Below are 19,777 nucleotides of genomic sequence, written 5' to 3' on the forward strand. Positions count from 1 at the left end.
CATTAACTAAGATATCTGTTCCTCATGATGAGCAGTAACCTTTTTCCAAGATGTGTGCTTGATTGCAACCCCTTCACCAAAATCACATATATGTTGACCTCCCCCTTGCCTCTTCTGAGCAGTTCCTCAGATCTGAGAGGCTATCTCCCAGGCTATAGTCCTCAGTGAGTCCCCAGGTAAAATTGAAACTCAGAGCTCTCACTTTGTACGTTTTTATTTTAGTCGACAGGCACCATTCATATTACACGATTTACTGTTCAAATGTGCTTAGCTTTTTCAGTAAAATTAGAAGAAACTCCAATTTTCAAACAGGTATATGTGCAATAAGAAACAAAAAAACTACCATGTGATTTTAGATACAGATGCTAATTCCTAAACATCATTATTTCTGAACTTGAGTGCTTAGACTGTTTAAAATGCAATATATCTGCATAGATTTTTCGAGGATATTGGAGCATATATGAGATACGTTGTGCACATCTAAGTTTACATATATGTATTTATTTTAGGTTAACTGAATACTGAGCACAGTGTATATACAGGGTATGACATTCACATGTTATTTCATTTTTTGAGAGAAATTAACCCACACAATTATTAACTGTGCATAAAATCTAAATAGCAGATATAACATATTATATAGTTCTGACTACTCAGTCAGAATAGATACTCTTTGCTTTTGTGATATTGGGAAAAGAGTTAATAAAGAAATAGAAGCATTCCTCAAGCCCCTCTTCTCTAAAACATACTCCCTGCAATCTCCAGAATGGCTGGAATATCCTTCTCTGCGCCCACCCCACCACCCTCTCTCAATGCAGTGGGAAAGTCGGTGGGTAATTGGGTCCAGATTGGAGGTGTTTAAATATTCATGAGGCTGGCAGGGGATGGGGAGGGGGTGACTGTCTCGAAAGGGGGTGGGGGCTGGGGGAAGTGATTAGTCATTGAAAGCTAGGGAACAATTCTGAGAAAGGGACCTAGAGACAGGGAAGGAAAAGAGAGATAGGCAGAGAGTGGGTGGGGGTGGGGGTGGGTAGAAAAAAGGTGAAGAGAGGGGAGAGGAGAGAGAGAGGGAGAGAGCATGTGCGGCGAGCTATAGCTGTGGACCTTACAGTTGCTGCTAACTGCCCTGGTGTGTGTGAGGGAGAGAGAGAGAGGGAGGGAGAGAGAGAGCGCGCTAGCGCGAGAGAGCGAGTGAGCAAGCGAGCAGAAAAGAGGTGGAGAGGGGGGGAATAAGAAAGAGAGAGGAGGAAAGGAGAGAAGGCAGGAAGAAGGCAAGGGACGATACAACCATGCTGTGCTGTATGAGAAGAACCAAACAGGTAGACTTAAAGATTTTTACTTCTTGCTGTTGTGAAATGACCAGAGTGCAATATTTCCCTGTAAAGGCAGAAAAAAAATGTTTTAACTGCTTCTTCTCTGGCCATGGTGCTCGCGTTTCCTTAGCATATGGTAACTGATGCTTGCATCCCAGCTTTTATTCTCTTTTTCCACGCTCTGGTTTTGGAATGCTACTGCTAATTAAGATGAGGTTAGAAAAAAAATACGCCTTTTTGGCTAGAAAAAAGATTTTTTTTGGCTATCAGTAAATGTTCAGCATTTTAGGTCTCTGGTTTTGCGTGTGTGGATATAGAGAGGGGTGTTGGGGGAAAGATGTGGGCTCTACCTACAAGATGGGGAGGCAATCCTTTTTTATATATTATTTGCCAAAAGCGGGGTTGAAAGGATAATATCCAGTAATGAGTATTGCTTGTTCTATGGTACTATGTTCTCACATGTGCTGCGGAAGAAGCCTTATTTCCTACATGCATGAGCTTCAGATCGGCGCAGGTATTAATGGAAAAAAACATGTGAAGGTTTAATTATTTATTTTTCAATGAATGAAACTGTGATTTGGGAAGTTTTTAAAAAGAAAATCTAAAGACAACTGGGGCTAGCGGAGAAACTGGCCGTGTAGGAGGGGAAAATCCCCTTCCCAAGCTCCAGTAGCCGATTGTGCACCAGCTGGTTTGAAGAGAGGGTGGACCACGCCCCTAGGAGCTTTGAGCTCCGATGGGATGGCAAAGACCAGCCGAGTATGACCTGTTGGAAATCAGGTCTTTTCTCCCCTTCCTGTGCATCTTTCCTGGAATTGTAGTGACCAAGGACGGACTAACATTCCGGATAATAAGCATAGTGACTCATTTTCATCAGGTAGAGGGACACATACGAGCGAGAATCCGAGTCCCCTCCCTCTCTGCACCCCCGCCCCCCCCCCCCCGCCGCCCGTCTCGGCTCCCCGGCCTTCCCGGCCTCCCCGGCTCAGGTTTTTCTTCCATTTCAAATTCCTCACTTATTTCTTGAAAGACATTTTAGAAACTTGATTGGGGTGAGGGTGGGGAGGAATGGCTAGTACCGTGTTCTGCAGCAACGGACAGCGCCGTGGCATTCTCCAAAATGAGCTTTCAAACACTGATTGGAACACGTTTGAGCGATTTTGGCGAAGGTTAAGGAGAAAAATGGCTGTGGGATATGGGTGAGTGTGTGCTTGTGCGTGTGTGTGCGTTCCCGTGGGTGGGGAGGCAGTCTTGGTCAAAAAAGCCCTTTGCACATTGCTTGCCTTAGGGTGGGGTGCAAGAGATAGGATTTGGGCATCATTCCTGTGCAGGTATTGGATATGGGGCAATTTGTAATACATTCGCTGAATCCAAAGGGGGTGGAGGGGGAAGTGGAGAAGAAACAGGCTGCCAGCTTTGCACATTTAGCCAGCGCCCTGGTAGGGGGATGGGGGTTGGGGTGGAGAGGGTGGGGAGTGGAGTAGTGAGGACTAAGGAGAAGGAAGAGGAAGGGGAAGGGAGACAGAAGCAGAATCTCAGAGCAGTGGGTGGAGAGGGTGGAGAGGCATGACAGAAATAAATAAGTAGATAGATAGATAGATAGATAGATAGATAGATAGATAGATAGATAGTCACAGGCACTAGGGGTTTGTGTGTGGTTTGTATAAGGGTGTTTGGGGAAGAGCATGAGAGCCTTACATGTGCCAGTTCCCTAAACTGCTCTGTGGTTCTAGAGATTGATGCTTCCACTGGCTCATTTTTGAAACCAAGAAATTTCCTCTCCTTGTCTTCCTTCATTCCAATACACAAATGCCATAGATACAGGTGGCTGGGCTAAGCACACTTTCAAGGAAAGTACTGAGGTTGCTCCCCTGGTGAGCTGCAGAAATAAAATTTAGGAGGGCGGAGCCCTAAGGAAGTCAGTGCTACTCATTAAATAAAGCTTTAATGTTGGAAAGAAAAAATATGCTGGTTTACAACTTTTTGCCACCCTATGTATACACATACATGTATACACACGCCCCCCTCCTTGACAAAAGAAGCCAAGCATGATTTTTCGAAAGGGAACTGAGGCTAAAGAAATTCCCTTCCTCAAAAGGGAACAGCTGGCTTCACTTGGGTCCTCTTGCTGACAGCCCCAAGTGTTCACTAGGATATGTGCAAAGTGAAGAAGCTGAAATTGTGTGTTTAGGGAGTTGTAGAAATTCACATGCAAGTGTATATAGTATCTGCATACTTCCCGTACACAGTCATGCATGTGCTCTGTATGGTTTCCACATGCCGGCATGTGTTTTAGCATAATTCATATTCAAGAGAGAAATTTGAATATATACAAATGTTCCTATTTTGCCCATACATTTTATAAGCGTGTACTTGTCTGAAATGTTCAAGTCCCCTATTGACCACAGCTGTATGTCATTCACATAAGTCAGTATTTAGGATGCTGTTAAATCAAACTGAAGGAAATGGTGTATTCAGGGCGTGGGCTCACATTACACTGACTGGCATTTATATAGCCTGGGTACTTAGGTCTCACCCAGGTTTCTTGCTTGTGGGTGAAATGATCCTATATCATTCATGGCAGAATCCGATTGTGATTATCTTTCTTCTGCCATCTATGCATCATCCTAGTCCTTAACAGAGAATAAAACAAGGGCAAAAACCTGCAAAGGTCTAAACTCTGCCACACCCATGAAATCCGGCAGAAATGTGGGAGGGGGCTGGCGGGATTGCACTTCCTTCCTCTTCCACTTGAGCTGCATAAAGATGTGATCCTGGATTTCCGAGTTGTAATACATTGCCAATGGCTGAGAAGAAAGCATAAATGATCTTTATTAGCCATTAATTACCACTATAGATTATTATAGTGGGAAGAAGGCAGTGAGAGTGGGGTAGAAAGGAAAAGATGGTAAAGGAGTGGTCAAAGGAGGAATAAATAAAAGAATCCCTGAGATTTTAGTGGCTTATGATTTTCAAATATCTTGGGGCTAACTTTAAATGGCTTAATTACCATGCATTTTGTAGATGATGAAAAACTTGCAAGATGTGATATGTGTCCACAAAGCAAGAAAACTGTGAGGTGTTTCTTTTGTTTAAAAATAAGGATTAATTTGTAATTGAAGTGTAAAGAATACCAGTGCAAGCAACAAGACCCCCTCGCCTCCACCCCTCAACCCCACCAACATCTGCCTTTCCTCATGGAACAAGTGATTCTTATCTTAGAGAGAGTGATCTGTGGTTCAGAATTCCAACCTGACTGCGCCTTTCCCTTGCAGTGTTGGAAAGGTGTGGAAGGATGCTGCCTTGCTGCTTGGTGCAGAGGAGTCCTCCTGATAAACTAGATTCCTCCTAAATTTCACTGAGCCACACCCAGTGTCACCCAGGGACTAAATGAATTAATTAAATAGAGGCATTCTCTCTTAATATAATTAAAACTGTTCATTTTTTTAAAATGGTGATTTCTACCACACATTTCCAAATTTAAGCAGAAGATATCATTTAAAGGGCAATTTTTTTCCTGCCAAATTATCTAGACTTGCAGAGAATCTTAGAAAATTAATGATGAATCTAGAAATGCATTAATATCTGGTGACTGTAATTCCTTCTAACCCATGCCAGGGTGCGTGCGCAATCATCCCTGCTCTCTCATGCTGACCGTCTGTAACTCAGGTCCCCTCCCTCCTCACCCATGCTAAGGTAATTGGGATAAGAAAATATAGGGTTAATTTTCTCTCTTGCTGAGATGGCAAAACTACAGAAACCTTTCATGTTTTATGCTAAAGGGCAGCGCTCTTGTTCGCTGAGAGGGAGGGTGACTTAGGGTCTCCTTTGCCTCCATCACAGTGAAATTGTCAAGTGTTAAGACTGGGGCTTATTAATCTACATACTTCAGTTTTACCTGGCTCTGAAAGGAAAGGGAGGAGGGTGTCTTTGAGGCAATGATAGAGCATATTAACCAAATGTTTCTCCTTGTCATATTGATAAAGTAAGACAAGTCTGAAATCTTCCTCTAAAAGTAAAGGGACATTTCAAAGGATGCACACGCTCAGGTCTTCTCAAGAGAAGATACAGCATGTAACTAATCACTTCCTTATTAACTCCATAGAAGCATTTGGGCAACCAAGTGTGTCTATTGTTAGTCAAAGAAGTGATTGTGGGCAGGAATTCTCCCTTTAGAGTTTCTCAAGTGTGGCCTGGTTGCCTCTGCAATATCGCATTGATCTTCAGAACATTCTTTGTGGTGCGGGGAAGAGCACTGTGCTGAGAGTCCTTTGTTTATGCCACTTACTGATTCTGTGATCTCAAATGAACTGCATGGTCTTGGGCTTCAGTTTCCTCCCATAGAATGGAGTCTAAAAAACAAAAAATGAAAACAAACAAAAATCCCACCCTGTACCTTAAAGGTTTTTGTAAGGAATCAAACAAAATGTATGTGAAAACAAAGATCAGTACAAATGTAAGAAAAGTTTCAAGGTTTGCATGTGAAGCTTGGCTTAGAAATTGCCAGTCTTTCAAGATTATTAAGTGCCTACTATGCTGCGTTTTTCTGTTAGAGAGTAGTTCCTTCTGCTCATAACTGATTCCTCCTCTTTATCATGCCTCGTTCACTATTACATTTACTTTAATAAGGCTTCCATTCCCATTGAAACATATTCTGAAAAAGACACCATATCCAGTGACTCTTCAGTTCACATTTCATTTGATATCTCTTTGGTATTTTGTACTGTTGTCCATCCCTCTTCCTGAAACTGTCTCCTCACTTGGTCCCATGACAGCTCTCCTCTTTCTCCTCCCTCTTGGATAGGTTCTTTTCTGTCTTCTTTGCTGACTTCTTTCACTCTCTACCTCCCCAAATATCAATTATCTCCTGGTTAATGACCTTGACCTCTTTCTCTTCTCATTGAACACACTAATTCCAGGGTGATCTCATCCATGTCCAGAGTTATAGCCACCTGTGTGATTTCCAAATCTGTAGACTGGGTATCACTCCTGAGCTCTGATCCGTAGATATCTCTGTCTAGATATTTCAGAGACATCCATGCTCGTTATGAACAAAGCCAAACTCAGTGTCTTTCATTTTGTACCATTTGGTCTTCCTCCAAATCCCCACCCTTATTGTTGTTAAACTGTCTATCCAGCTTCCGAAATCTAGGAATCTGAGAGTAATCCTAAAAGAATTCTTCTCTTTTAGGCTCCACATCCAGTTGTGAAGTTCTCTGATTCTAGTTAAAAAGATTTTGAACTCATCCTCTGCTTTTTCAGCTCCACCATGAATAACCTTGTTCTGACTTTCATTACCTCCCATCTGGGCAAAGACAATAGCTTCCTGCAAGGACTCCCCACCTCCATCTTTCTCACCATCAATTCTTGCAGATAACCCTGCTCTTATCTTGACTTAACACAAATCTGGTCATATCATTTCCTTCGTGAAAAATCTTCTTAGGGTTCTCTGTTAATGGAAAGCTAATGTACAAACTCCTCAGCATGGAGGACTTGATCTAGTCTTGCCTGTCTTTCCAGTACCATCTTCAAACACCTGTCCTCTCAGCTTACACCACCATGCCAATATTTTAGGCTGTGGTGTCCTTGCTCACTCTGTACTCTCTGCCCACATTTCACATCCCTCTCAGCCTAGAAAATTTCCCTTCCTCCTGTAAGAGTCAGCTCTTTGAGGCTATTCTTGACCTCCCTGAGATAAGTTTTCTTCTACCTGCTTTGTGACTATGCTATAGTCTGTACAATCACTGTTAGATCACTTGTTACACTATACATATAGCATTTGTTTTTTCGCATACTGGTGTCCATATTGTGAGCTGCTTAAGGGAAAAGGTGGAATCTTAATTACTTTTCTATCTCCAGTGCCTACTACAATGCTTGGCACATAAAATAATGGATTTTAACTGTGAATAATCTATTTGCTAAATTAATATAGAACTAGGTTTACAGTCTTTCCGTAAGTTGTGGCATGTCTAAATGGAGAGAACCACCATGAGATTTTTTTTTTTAATCTATTGTTACCAAATTTTGAAGTGGAGCTAATCATCACTGATTCTTGCTGTTGACCTAGAGATATGAAAGCTATCAGTTTTGAATGAAATCGAGCATAAAATGCAAAATGAGCCCGTTGATACTGTGTTTCTCCAAACTACTTCCTTTTACATCCTCCTCCCCCACGAGCCAGCATCTTAGCCCCACTCTGAAGTTAGCAGAGTCCCAGGTTAGACACGTGGTTACCATAATCCTAGACCTTCTCATGCCCTTCCTTTTAGGCCCTAAGTGCTGACACATGTTACTTTGCTCCACAGCTATTTCAAACAGGCCCTGACTTAATCCCTCACTGCTCTTATTTGATTTATTTCATTGATTACACAAACTTCAAAAAAAATACACATAGCCTTGGCCTTTGCTCAGGGGCTTATGCTCAGAATTAATTTTAGGTTCATTTAGGTTTCTTTTCTTCCCACTGAACTATCCACATAATAATATTTCAAAAAGAGAAATCTTACATGAAGGTAAAAGGAGGTTGAATGGTAAGTAGTCCCTCAAGTGCCTGGTGAATGACTGAGAATCAGATCAAGTTTATCTTACTTAGGTTTGAATAGGTTGAAGAAATTTGGATTCTCAAGTAGGCCAATTGTGGCCAATGTGGGGCACATTGTGACCACAGCTTTATAGGAAAATACTATTGGCCAGACTCTCGGTAGTGCATTTTCTCTGACTGAGTTGGCATGGCCTTGAGAAAACAGTAAGGCAAAATGATCTAGAGATGAAGTTGAGTAGTGTCTCCCAGTCTCCAAACCCTTCTTTTATATCTTGCTCATTGCTCTCAATCTCTTTCAGTCTCTTTCTTTGAGTTTTCTTATTTTTTCTCCTACTTTCAGGTCCAAGTGGAGTTCTTCTGATAAGTAATACCAGCTCATGCTAATGTTAAGTGGGTCAGGCCATAAAGGAGAAATGTAAGAAAAAGTCTATACACTCCAACTTTCTAAATAGGTGTTTTAGACAAAGCAGGTATATTAAGCTATGTCTGGTACATAGTAGCCTCTCAATAAAAAAATATTTATTGAGAGAATAAAAGTAGGAAGGGAGGAATTATTATGATGGACCATTAAGGGATATGGTTTGGTACAGAAGACCATTCCTATGTCCTATGTACCTATTGAGAGCTGGCTCTGTGTAAATGCACACTCAGCTCTTGGTCCTCCTTTCAAGGTGGTTGTGGCCAAAGTTGTAATTTCGTCTCCTGTCTACTTAGAACAGAGTGGCACACTTGCAGTGAGTTCAGGTTGTAAATGAGAGTGTGTCTCTCCAGATTTCCTGTTCTTAATTATTTACAGAACTTATTTCTTTAGATGTTGTTTGTTTAATGTCCTGTTTCATGTCTTTGTAGTGGAATAAACCCTTCCCTGGGTTCTAGACCTGGCTCTGCCAATTGCTTGTCGTGTGATCTTGGGTAAGTAACATAAGCTTCCTGAGCCTCAGTTTATTCATCTATGTAAGTGGGTGCATAAAAAGAATACTCCAAATTCAGGCTTGCCTTTTCTATTGTGTTGGTGTGAGGCTCAAATAAAGTGACAAAAATAAAAGCATTTTGCAAACAATGTGTTTTTCAAGTGTAAAGTGTTGTTGCTTGAGGAATTCCACATATTGAAACTTAAAAGTATCCCTGATTCTCTACAAAAAATTACCCCTGCTCTCTGTAGAATATATGTACATTTCCCTTCCCACCCTTCCTCTCCTATTCTCTATACAGTAAATATTAATCTTGCTAATGGATGGAAACATAGCATATCTTTATCACTTCCTTTGAAAACTTCAATGACAGAATTTAAATAAGCAAATATTCAAAATTGTCATGAGACCCCAAGGATCAGTTCAAAGGGATTAGAAATATCCACTATTTTCCTTTGTTATCTTTTTCTGTTTTAGTCTTTTCTTCACATTGTGATTTCTCTTCTCCATTTGCTAAATTGGCTGTTTCTCCCTCATCTCCATCCCCACCCCCACCTCACTTCCACACTGGGTTCTCAGCACTAAGATTATCAGGCATGCTGTGCTCACATCCATCACATGAGGGCCCAGTCATGCAGAAGAGTAGAGAGGGAATGCACCTTGACTGAGAGACTAAAAATGGGGATGAAGTTTGGTTGGGGAAAGCACAGTTCAATGACCACTTAAGCACCGTTTCCATGCAACCTCGGGGTTCCTCAGTGCATCAGGAACTAACCTTGATCAGAAGTGGTATAAACCCCTGAACCTTTTCCAACTCAGCTGATGCCAGATATAATTTAAACTCTCAAGATCTCTACAAAGGACATTTCAGTTCTCCTGTGTCATTAGTTAATTGGGATAAGTTATCAATTTAATAATACAAATTTTATCAAATTCTCATACAAGCAATAAACTTTTGCAACCCAAAGAATCTGATTTCTTAATTTACGGATACTATTCGAAAATATTTTTAAGTATAATAATTGGATCGTTTTTCCAAGAGATTTGTTTTTCCTAGAAGCCAAAAATCTAACATAGAAAAATTAGTATCGTGGATATTTTGAAAAATACTTTTACAAAGGGGGCTTAAATAGAGTTTGATAGAAAGATACATTAACTGGAAACTTGGGGAAAAGCTGGTCATCCAGAGGGAAGCAATTATTTTTTAAATTTTACCTACGGTTGGTTAATGATCACTTTTAATCTTTCACTCTAGCTACCTCTCCCTGTCTCTGTCTCTCTCTGTCTCTCTCTGAGTGTGTCTCTCTCCACACACACATACACACACACAATCACACACACTTACTTGTATTACTTATGTGTCCTTTGATTGGGTACAAGTAACAGACACCACCTTTAAGGGTCTGTAAAAGGGATCTATTGAAAGGAAGCTAAATGTCACATGAAATTAAGAAGTTAAACAGCCAAGCTTATGGGAATCAGAGTAGATCTGGGAACTTCAACTTAAGGAATTCATAAACTTTCTTTCTGGAGCCCTGCATTTAAAAGACTCAGTTACTAATAACCCCAGCTTCTCTGCCTCTCAATTAAAAATTCTAGCTGAGAGATAGAACTATATCTCTGTATATATACACACACACAGTGAGAGAGTGAGAGAAAGACAATATGAGAGAAAGAATGAGAGTAAATGAATCTGATTGGTCCTTCTTGAGTCAGCTAGTTACCAACAGAACAATCATCTCTGTCTGGAGGAGGGACCAGGTCACATGGTTTAGACAATGTTTTGAAACCCACACCTGCAATTTAGTGAGAATAAATTGGCTGAGAGTCTCCTACATATATACTTGTATGTCCACAATAGGGTAGCTCACCAGATTAGGAGGGACTGACCTCAGATGTGGTAGACCACTATTTTCCCTTTGACAGTTTTCATTTTGGCCTGTATTGCATATTCTTATTATTGGTAAGGTTATCATCACTGGTGATTCTTAAAGGAAACTTAACCACACTGATCTCATGAGCTTTTGTATCTAAAAAAGAAAGTTGGGGCAAATCTCCACACCTAGAGTTGACGGGCACTGGATGTTCCCTGTTTTCCAGAAGCTGAACTCTGCCGGGTACCACCTGGCTAAGAGGAATATCAGCTACCATATATTCTTGCTATTTTTATGTGGCATAGCTTTGATCTGACTTTTCTTATTTTGGTTTGTGGGATTCATTTCTGCTACAGGATTGGGCAATAATGGGTGTAAAACATCTCCCTTGGATTTATATCAGAGAAATGCTATTCCTTGATATTAGTCATCTCATTTTGAATGTCCTTGAATTAATTCCAGCAGTAATCATCATATTTATCTATTTTTAGGAAATTGGCACTTTCTAAAATATTGAGCTGTTGGCTCCATATACACCAGTTTGCTCTAAATGTAGGCTTTTGGTAATTAGCTTTACATCCACTATTTGTAATCCCAATTCCAAAAACTATTCAGTGTTATTTTTAAGTGAAAATTTGAAAGATCCTAATGTCTTCCCATTAATGACTACATAAAAGAGCTAGATGAGGCAAGAAAAAAATAAACGAAATGATCTCCAAAAGTTAAGCAAACTCAGAAGTTAGCTGCTTTTCCAAATGGTTTCAGAACCTCTTGGTCAGCATGACTAGCCTAGGAACTAGCCTAGACTAGGGGCTGTTAAAATGCAAATCCTCTTCCCACTCTTACTTGCTTTTTGGTTCAGAAACCAATTTACCAGTTTGGAATAAAAACTGAGAAGTAAAAGTTCCTCTTAATTGCCAAACTAGATCCTCAACAGCTATTCCAAAAGATGCATTCCACAGTTCTACTCAAACCCCAGTGGAGGCAATTGTCTCCCTTATTTACTGAAGAGGGGGGAAAATCAAGGCAGAATTTCTTTAAAGAGAAATTATTGGCTTCTAAATAATTAACTTGCAATTGGATTTCTAGACACATACTGTATCGAGGGCAGCCCACTTTGGCTATCAGACTCTTACAGGGTTCTAATGAGGGAAGGAAATAAGTGTTGAGGCTGTTTAGGGCAAACATTGCATTTCAAAGTCCCATTTCTTTAAATATATATATAAAAAAAGTAATGTTTTATTTGAGAGATGTAAAGGAATAGTGAGACATTATAAGTAATCCATTGCAAATGTCCCCCATTTCATTTTCACCATTAGGCATTTGGAGAATTTTTCTTCCAATGTTTTTTTGGATTAATATTTCTAAAAATTTCTGAGATTTTCTAAAGGAAGGGAAGAATATTATCTCACTTAAAAAATATTGGCTCTTACTTAGTTAGATCTGACCTAGGGGGTTGATTTATTCAAATGTAGTTTTTTTTTGTTTGTTTGTTGGTTGGTTTTTTTTTTTTTTTTTTGAAGATTAGGTACCATTTGCAATCTTCCCTTAACCATTGCATCTTAAGGACTTATTTACTCCAATGAAAGAGGAGGTGATTCTGTTTATCACCTTGGAAATCTACCCTGGAGAAATCAGGTTGGTATTTAGTATTCATCTGAATAAATCTTTCACGCTAATTTAAATTCAGTGTTCCTCATGGCTTTGATTGCCTTTGATTGAGAACACAGAGTGATAGCTTTTGGTAATATCCAGATTTGTCCTCCATACTGATGGACAGTTGACTGGAGAGCTGTATAGAAAACGTCAACAAGATCTAGTTTCTTGCATACTTTCTTCCATCTTGAACTGCATACTTTACACCAGCGGAGTGAAACCAATATAGAAGAGGAAATGGAGATTACTATCCTTGAAAAGGGAGGAAGAGTTATAAAATAGAATTACTGTTTGGAATTGGGCCATTACCCTCTAGTGAAAACTGTCAGGGGAGCATTAATGACCACAGATAGTTCAGACTTCACTTCTGAACATCGTATGGAAGATACAGTAAGCCCAAGAACAAAAATATTGAGAAAAGAATCCAAGAAGTTTGGGCACTAGTATACTTAAGCATACTTAGGGCCGAATTCATTTTTTATCCTTACTTAATTAAAAAGAAACTTGATTCTTGGCTAAAAAAAGACGATGTATCTTTCGGTAATTTTGGGTTTTCCTATAGGCTCTGTAATTCCCCAATATTCTCATTCTAGTGTCATTGGAAACGGATTGGCTCATGTACAAACTGAAGTTTATTTTACTAAGTATATCTTATCATAATTGTTGCTTTTACTGAACATGGGTGTATTGTAAAACTCCATTCATTAAGAACCAGACTATAAGAACCACAGGAAACCAATAGAAAAATAAAATTTCCCATAATCCAAGATTTTTAGATATTAAAACATTATTATTTTTCCTTTTATTTTTTGTTGTTAACCTTAGAAAGTGTACCTTTTAAGTTAATTATCTTCTCCGTAGATTAGACCTCCCTGACAATATCTTTTTAGAGATACCAGCCATTCCAGATTATCCAGCTCATAATATGGAAATAACTACTCTTTCCTCCATCATTAAGGCCGTACTATCAGTTACCAAATTCTATTTGCAATGTCTTTTACATCTGTCTTTTCCCTCTTCTGCCAGCCTTCCTCAACCAGCATTCTAGCAGAGAACCAAGCCCTAATACCCTAAGGCCCTGAAGCCCATAAATGTACTCAATGAATTAACCTCTTTCCCATGCATCTAGACCAGTACTAGTTGTGTACCATCCTTGGCGGAATGAAGAAAACACTCAAATCATTTTTATATATGTTCTGTGGTTCAAATGAGAAGCCTCTAAAGAGAAAGGCTGGATAGTCACCAAAATTCCTCGCTTTTGGCATTACTTTTGTACACTGCCTGGTGGTTAATCTTACTTTTCACTCCCCTTTTCCTCTGAATTGCAATGATTTCTCTTTTTTTAGAAGGTTAATTCTAATTTGTATTTATTTATGATTGTTTTTCAAGGCTTCTTAGAATCTGGTACCAATCTCCTATTCTTGCCTTACTTCCTCCTGGCTCTGCCCTTGACTAAGCTTATGAAATGTAATCTCTCTGGGTTATCATTTCCTCCATATAAAATAAGAGTAGTGAACTAATTTGTCTCTAAGGCTTTCCAACTTCTAAAATAACATGTTCTATAGCAAAGCTCCTCCTCCACTTTGGCATTTTATCTCAGCCAGACTTAGTATGAATTTAAGGATTAGTTTCCCTGTACTTTTGTTTATTGTCATTTCCGCTACTTGGAAAGTCCCCTTTTTGCCTCTAGTTCAGTTTCACCCAACCTCTGAAGGCTGAGTCAAGAGTTATCTCATTTGTGAAGGCTTTCTTGACGACCACAGTTCTCCGTGACTTCTTACCCGCTTAGATCTTCAGTAGCATATACTGCCTGTCCTGTTTCTTCATCATTCATTAAACAGAACACTACTTGGTTATCCATTTGTATTTGTATGTACCTGATTTCCCCAAACTTGTTTCCAAACTCTTTGAAGGTAAGATACCGAGTTCAGTGCTGGCTCCAGAAACACATATTGATTGTTTTTGAGGGAGTGCTCAAGACAAATAGAAGGCTCTGTAAACTCTCAGAAAGGCAAGTGGAGCTGTGCATGACCTCTCTGGGACATTTGAAACCATGATACATGCCTTCTCTTTACTTCCTTGGCTTTTGTAACACCCATTTCTGCTGGGTTTTCCCTTCTTTATCTTTGGTTTCACATCCTTTCTGCCCCACGTCCACCCCCAACTTGGCTCCCCTTTCTCTGCGAACCTCTGAAAAGTAGATGTTACCCAGGCTTTTGTCCTTATTCTTGCATGTTCTTGCTCAACAGAAGCTCCAAAAGTAATCTGTACCCACAATTCCTACCTGACTAATGGGTTTCAAACTCTCCTAGCTCTCTAACCAAATCTTCTTCCTGGGCTCTGTATACCTCACTGTCCATCAGAAATCTTGTTCTGATGACCCACAGGAGCCCAATCTCAACATGTCCTAAAAATAAAGCTTCATCTCTTGTTCCCAAATCTTTTTTTCCCTTCTCCTCTAGTCATCTAAATGGAAATGGAACCCTGATTCATTTCCCCAGTCTTCCTTTTATCTTTAGATGCTACTACTTTTTCTAGTTTCTATAAGTAAAAAACAAAACATCCTTTCATTCTTTGCCAGCCCTCTCTACCTCAAAAATACGCCTTGTCTCTCTTCCCTTTTCTTCATCTCCACTATTGTCTCTAACCCAGTTGTCTCTCATGGAGACTAACACAATAGCTTTTCCTTCTAATCTGCTTTCTTTTACCCTCAACCCCTTACGATCATTCTCCTCTCAGGAAAAAGAGTGATCTTTTAAAAAGTATCTATCCCATCATGTGTTTCCACCATTTAAAAACCTTTGATAGTGTCCTATTCCATGTAGGACCAAAACCAAACTCATTATTACCAAGGCCTATAATATTCTACTTGATCCAGGACTTGCCTCCTTCTCTGAATTCTTCTCATAACCATACCCCTCCTGCTCACCAAGTCTACTGGCCTCCTTTTAGTTTTTAAAACACACCAGGCACATTGCCTCTTCAAAACCTTTGCATGTGTTACTCTCTCTACCCAGAGTGCTCTTTCTCTGACTCTTTACTTAAGAGGCTTCTGGGACAAATCCATTTAAATGGGGTCCAGGTCACTTTCTAACACATTACTTCACTTCCTTTATTTTCTTTAAGGATAGCTCTCAGTCTGATTTTTTTAAAAATTCACTTGTTAATTTTCTGGTCCCTGCTTATCTCTTCAAACTTGAAAATATACTGCTCGTCACATCCCACACTCCAATGCAACTGTGCAGTAACTCATGTTATTTCATCCTTTCCCCCTTTCTAAACACTATTCCTTTTGCCTGGAATATCTTCTTTTCCCGTCTTTTCCACATAATACATTTCTAACTTATTTCCACAGTATGGCTAGAGTTGTATTTTTCTTTGTGGAGACTTCCTGATCCTCCAGGCACATATGTTCATATTCCCTTTGTGCCATCATTGTATCTAGTGCCTGTCTATACTACAACATACAACAGACTTTATTATAAGTACTCATTTACATGTCTGTCTCTTTTGCTATATTATAAGCTCCTTTAGGGTAGAAATCATATTTTATTTATTGTCTCATGTATATAGCCCTAGTTCAATGTTTTGCATATAATAGGCTCCCATTAAATAGAAGTTGCATAAATGAAGCCCACACAAATGAACAAGTATCAGTGTCTAATGAGTAGTACGTGATGGCAAAATTTGGTTAAGTCTAAAGCAAAGGTTGCCCAATTCCCACCAATTAATCATGGGGCCTGCCCACTCTGGCACACTTTATAGTTAGGCACCTGATAGATCTCTCACTGCACAGAGCTGAAACCGCACAGACCTGGATTTCACCCACGTGGTACCAGCTTGTTGCTTCAGCAAATAACTGTCCCCATTTTGTAGAGAGATTCTTCAACACAGACAGAAAGATAGCCATACTTGACACTATAAACTTATGATCTGGGCTAAGGATGACAGCAGCTTAAAATATTATCGCTATAGCCTTTTTAACCCATTAATATGCCTTCCAAGCTTGGTGCTAAATGTTCAGTCTTTTCATTATATCTAAAACTGGTGCCTTCTGAAACCCGTCTCACAGGAGACATGGTCAAGTTCATATACTTCCTCTTTGTTAATGGTAACGACTGCATGTACACACTCACTCCTTTTAAGTTCTTTAATTTCTAGTTTGAAAAAATATGCACTATGATGTTTAGTTGTTGTTGTTTTCTGGTGCCTGTATATGTGCTGTGGAAGTATCCATCTGTCTGATGTTGTTGTATGTATCCCCAAACTGATAAACAAAAGGAAAGATTTTCCTACAGGGGAATAAAGAAACAAATGGCCAGGTAATCATTGACTTAACAACACCTACCATATGTCTGTTACACACAAAAGTAGGATTCCTTCTGGGGAGTGGAGCCAAAAAGGAAGATACGTTCTTCAGTGTAGTCTATTTCCTTTTCAAGAATACGTATGAGAATAAAGAAAGGAGAAGAATGGTTCATGATCACTAGGTAGCTGGGTCCCTCTGAACTAAAGCTATATAACATAGAGATTGAAAATACTTTTTTGGTTTGGATGGAGACTTAAACACTCCTGTAGATTTATTTCTTCAGGAAATGATATTCTAAGTTTCAAGCTGCTAACTTGCAAGGCAAACTTTGGAAACATCTCATTTATAGGTTGGGGTAATGCTCACTCCAAAATCAAATTTAAGAAGCACCAAAAGAATATAATTTTCCTGTTTAGGGAATGGATGAGCATAAGGAAGGCAAGCTGAAGCAGACTTCAGCTGAAAAAAAATGAGTCATTTTTCTCAGTTGTACATTTTTTATTTCGGTAATTATGTGGGAGGTGGAGAAGATACATGAGGAGTTTAGGTTGCTGAGAAAGTAGATGAGAGAAGCAAGTATTTGACATTGGAGAGGTTGGATTGATGGGATATGGCAGAACTCTGAAAGACCCAGCAGACATGGGAGGAACTCTTGGAGCCATTTCAGAAAGAGAATTCATTTTTCATCCCACTGATCTAGCCATACATTCTTTTGTTTCCACTTTCCACAGACTTTTCCATAGGTTATTTTCTCCACAGAACCCTTTAAAGAGTGGAAAACCATTTTCCCATGAAAGTTCTTGACTTCTCAATTGATACATACTCAGAGACACCGCAGTGTCAGGCCACCATAAATTTAAAGCTGCCAATAATCCCATCATACTCCAAGAATAGCCAACAAATCTGGGTTGTTCAGATTAAACGAAATTTGAGCCAAATTCTCTGGAACTAAGGAGGGAGCTTTCTTAGGATTCCAGTACAGGGTCAATAGGTTAGACCTAAGTTGGTACAAACAGATTAGAGAACAGACTACTTAGACTAGGGGATAACAAAATCTACCAGGCACTCACTAAATATACGTTTTTATTACCTCTGAACTAACATTAAGTGCTGCTGTCTTCTCCACCTGAATGTTTTCTTTCCTCCATCTGCCAAACTATGTTCTGCCTCCAAAAATTCTGCCGAAAAATCAACTCTTTTATAGAATCATTCCAGACATTTCCTCATTCTCCATCTGTATCCATACTGCAGTCACTGTAGTCACCTCCTTAGTGATTCCTCTTCCCCCATATCATTTTTGTGTGTGTGTATATGTTGCACATATATATGTATACACACATAGAGAGAAAGAAAGGAGAGAGGGCATATTTATATATGTTTTCTACCTATTATCCTTTCCTGTTTCCCCAGGCACTGCTTAACTTTCAGCACTGGGTTCTCCGCTGTTTTATTTTATTTTTGTTATTTGTAGTGTTTCTTTGTTTTGTTTTTAAGGATTTTTTTTTTCTTTTGATTGATGTATAGTCAGTTTACAATGTTGTGTCCACTATTTTATTTTTATTTATTTATTTTAATTTTTATTTCTTTTTTGAGGGGATAATTAGGTTTGTTTACCTATCTATTTATTTTTAACAGAGGTACTGGGGATTAAACCCAGGACCTTGTGTATTTATTCTAAGCACTCACTCAACCACAGAGGTATATCCTCCCTCCCATCCACTGTTTTAGATTTCACAAACCCGTGTACAATGCTTACTACTAACTGCCTTCTTATTTAATCTCCCAGGGAAAAGCTGTCATCCTCTTTCACTGTATGCCTGATGGTAATAATTATCATTGATTAGTAGAGCTAAAGGTATCTTAGAGATTATCTAGCTTTTATTTTTTTTTTCTTGACTTCTTTTTAGCCACAGAACTTTTGGTCACAGATAATTCTCAGAATCCAAATACATAAGATAGATAAGAGGCTCTGTTTGGCTACAGCAGAGTTCGGTGGCCCAGACTTCTGTCTTGTCAGCCCCCCCTTCTCTCCCCTGATGCCCCACTAAGGAAGCCCAGGGAGCAGAGTTTAGGAAGCACTGACCTATGTGCAATCTATCATGGTGTAGATGGTGGAAAGTGAAGGTCATTCAGCTCAGAAAGGGACTGAGCTGGACTTCCTTCCTATATCACTGCTACTTCTTTCAGAGGGGTCCATATCCCTGTACTCTGGACATGCATATCCCTAAATATTCTAAATTTGTGAAGTCAGCATTTATGTGGTTCATCAGTGGACAGGGTTCTTTTCTCAACAGAACCCTTTAAGGAGTAGAAAACCATTTTCCCATGAAGGTTCTGGACTTCTCAATTGATACATACCCAGAGACACCACAATGTCAGGCTGCCATAAATTTCAAGCTGCCAATAATCCCATCATACTCCAAGAATAGCCATCAAATGAAGACTCGAAGTTTTTGTGTTTTCCACTTTTTGACTCATTTATCTTATTTTTCAATTCTCTTTGTCATCAGGACTAATATTGGGAGAAAATATTTTCCTCAAATGGTATATGGAAGTCATTTATTCATTCAATAAACATTTATTAATCATCTACTGAGCCAGAAATTTTGCAGAGTACTGAAAATATAGGAATAATTTTCTTTTAAAAAGAAAGACTCTCTACCCTACGGCAGCTCACAGTATAGTGCGGTAGAGATACCTGTGTCTATTTAAAAGTATGTATTCTAGGATGTGCTCCTGGATAATTTTATTACTCTCAGGTGTGTTTTCCTAATTGTTCAGGGATGTTTTCACTGTAGGAATACACCAGTGTTTCTTCTCATGTAGCTGTGACTATCTAATCTGACTTGGAGGCCTGGAGGGTGAGTTTTATGAATAAGAGAACATTGATAGGTATTAAGACTTAAAGAATACAACTCCAAAGGATTTTTAATGTATGTACAGTACCTAGATCTGTACCTGGCATGTGGTGAGGACTCAGTGTTAGCTATTGCTTGTTACTGATGTTGGTGATGATGATGCTGCTGTGTCAGTGGTGAGTGAATCATATGTCAAGATATCTTTAGGTAGGAAATCCTCAAGGACTAGTTTCTGAATCTTGGGTAGTGTGTGTGTGTATATACATGTCTGAGGTTTAATGAACATACAGTCAGTTAACTGAGAAATGAGATATC

The 19,777-nt window shown here is 39.3% G+C and overlaps 1 protein-coding gene across 1 annotated transcript in view; it reads left to right on the top strand.

Moving 5' to 3' along the window:
• The first annotated feature begins 1,093 nt into the window (after nucleotides 1-1,093).
• Nucleotides 1,094-19,777, top strand: part of GAP43 (growth associated protein 43) — a 91,941-nt gene continuing 73,257 nt past the window's right edge. Inside the window, exon 1 of the mRNA XM_006176531.3 lies at nucleotides 1,094-1,319. Within this exon, the coding sequence (XP_006176593.1) occupies nucleotides 1,290-1,319 (30 nt within the window). The 5' untranslated portion in view covers nucleotides 1,094-1,289. The remainder of the gene's footprint in view (nucleotides 1,320-19,777) is intronic.

The sequence above is a fragment of the Camelus ferus genome, chromosome 1 (assembly GCF_009834535.1).
Source record: "Camelus ferus isolate YT-003-E chromosome 1, BCGSAC_Cfer_1.0, whole genome shotgun sequence".
NCBI lineage: Eukaryota > Metazoa > Chordata > Mammalia > Artiodactyla > Camelidae > Camelus > Camelus ferus.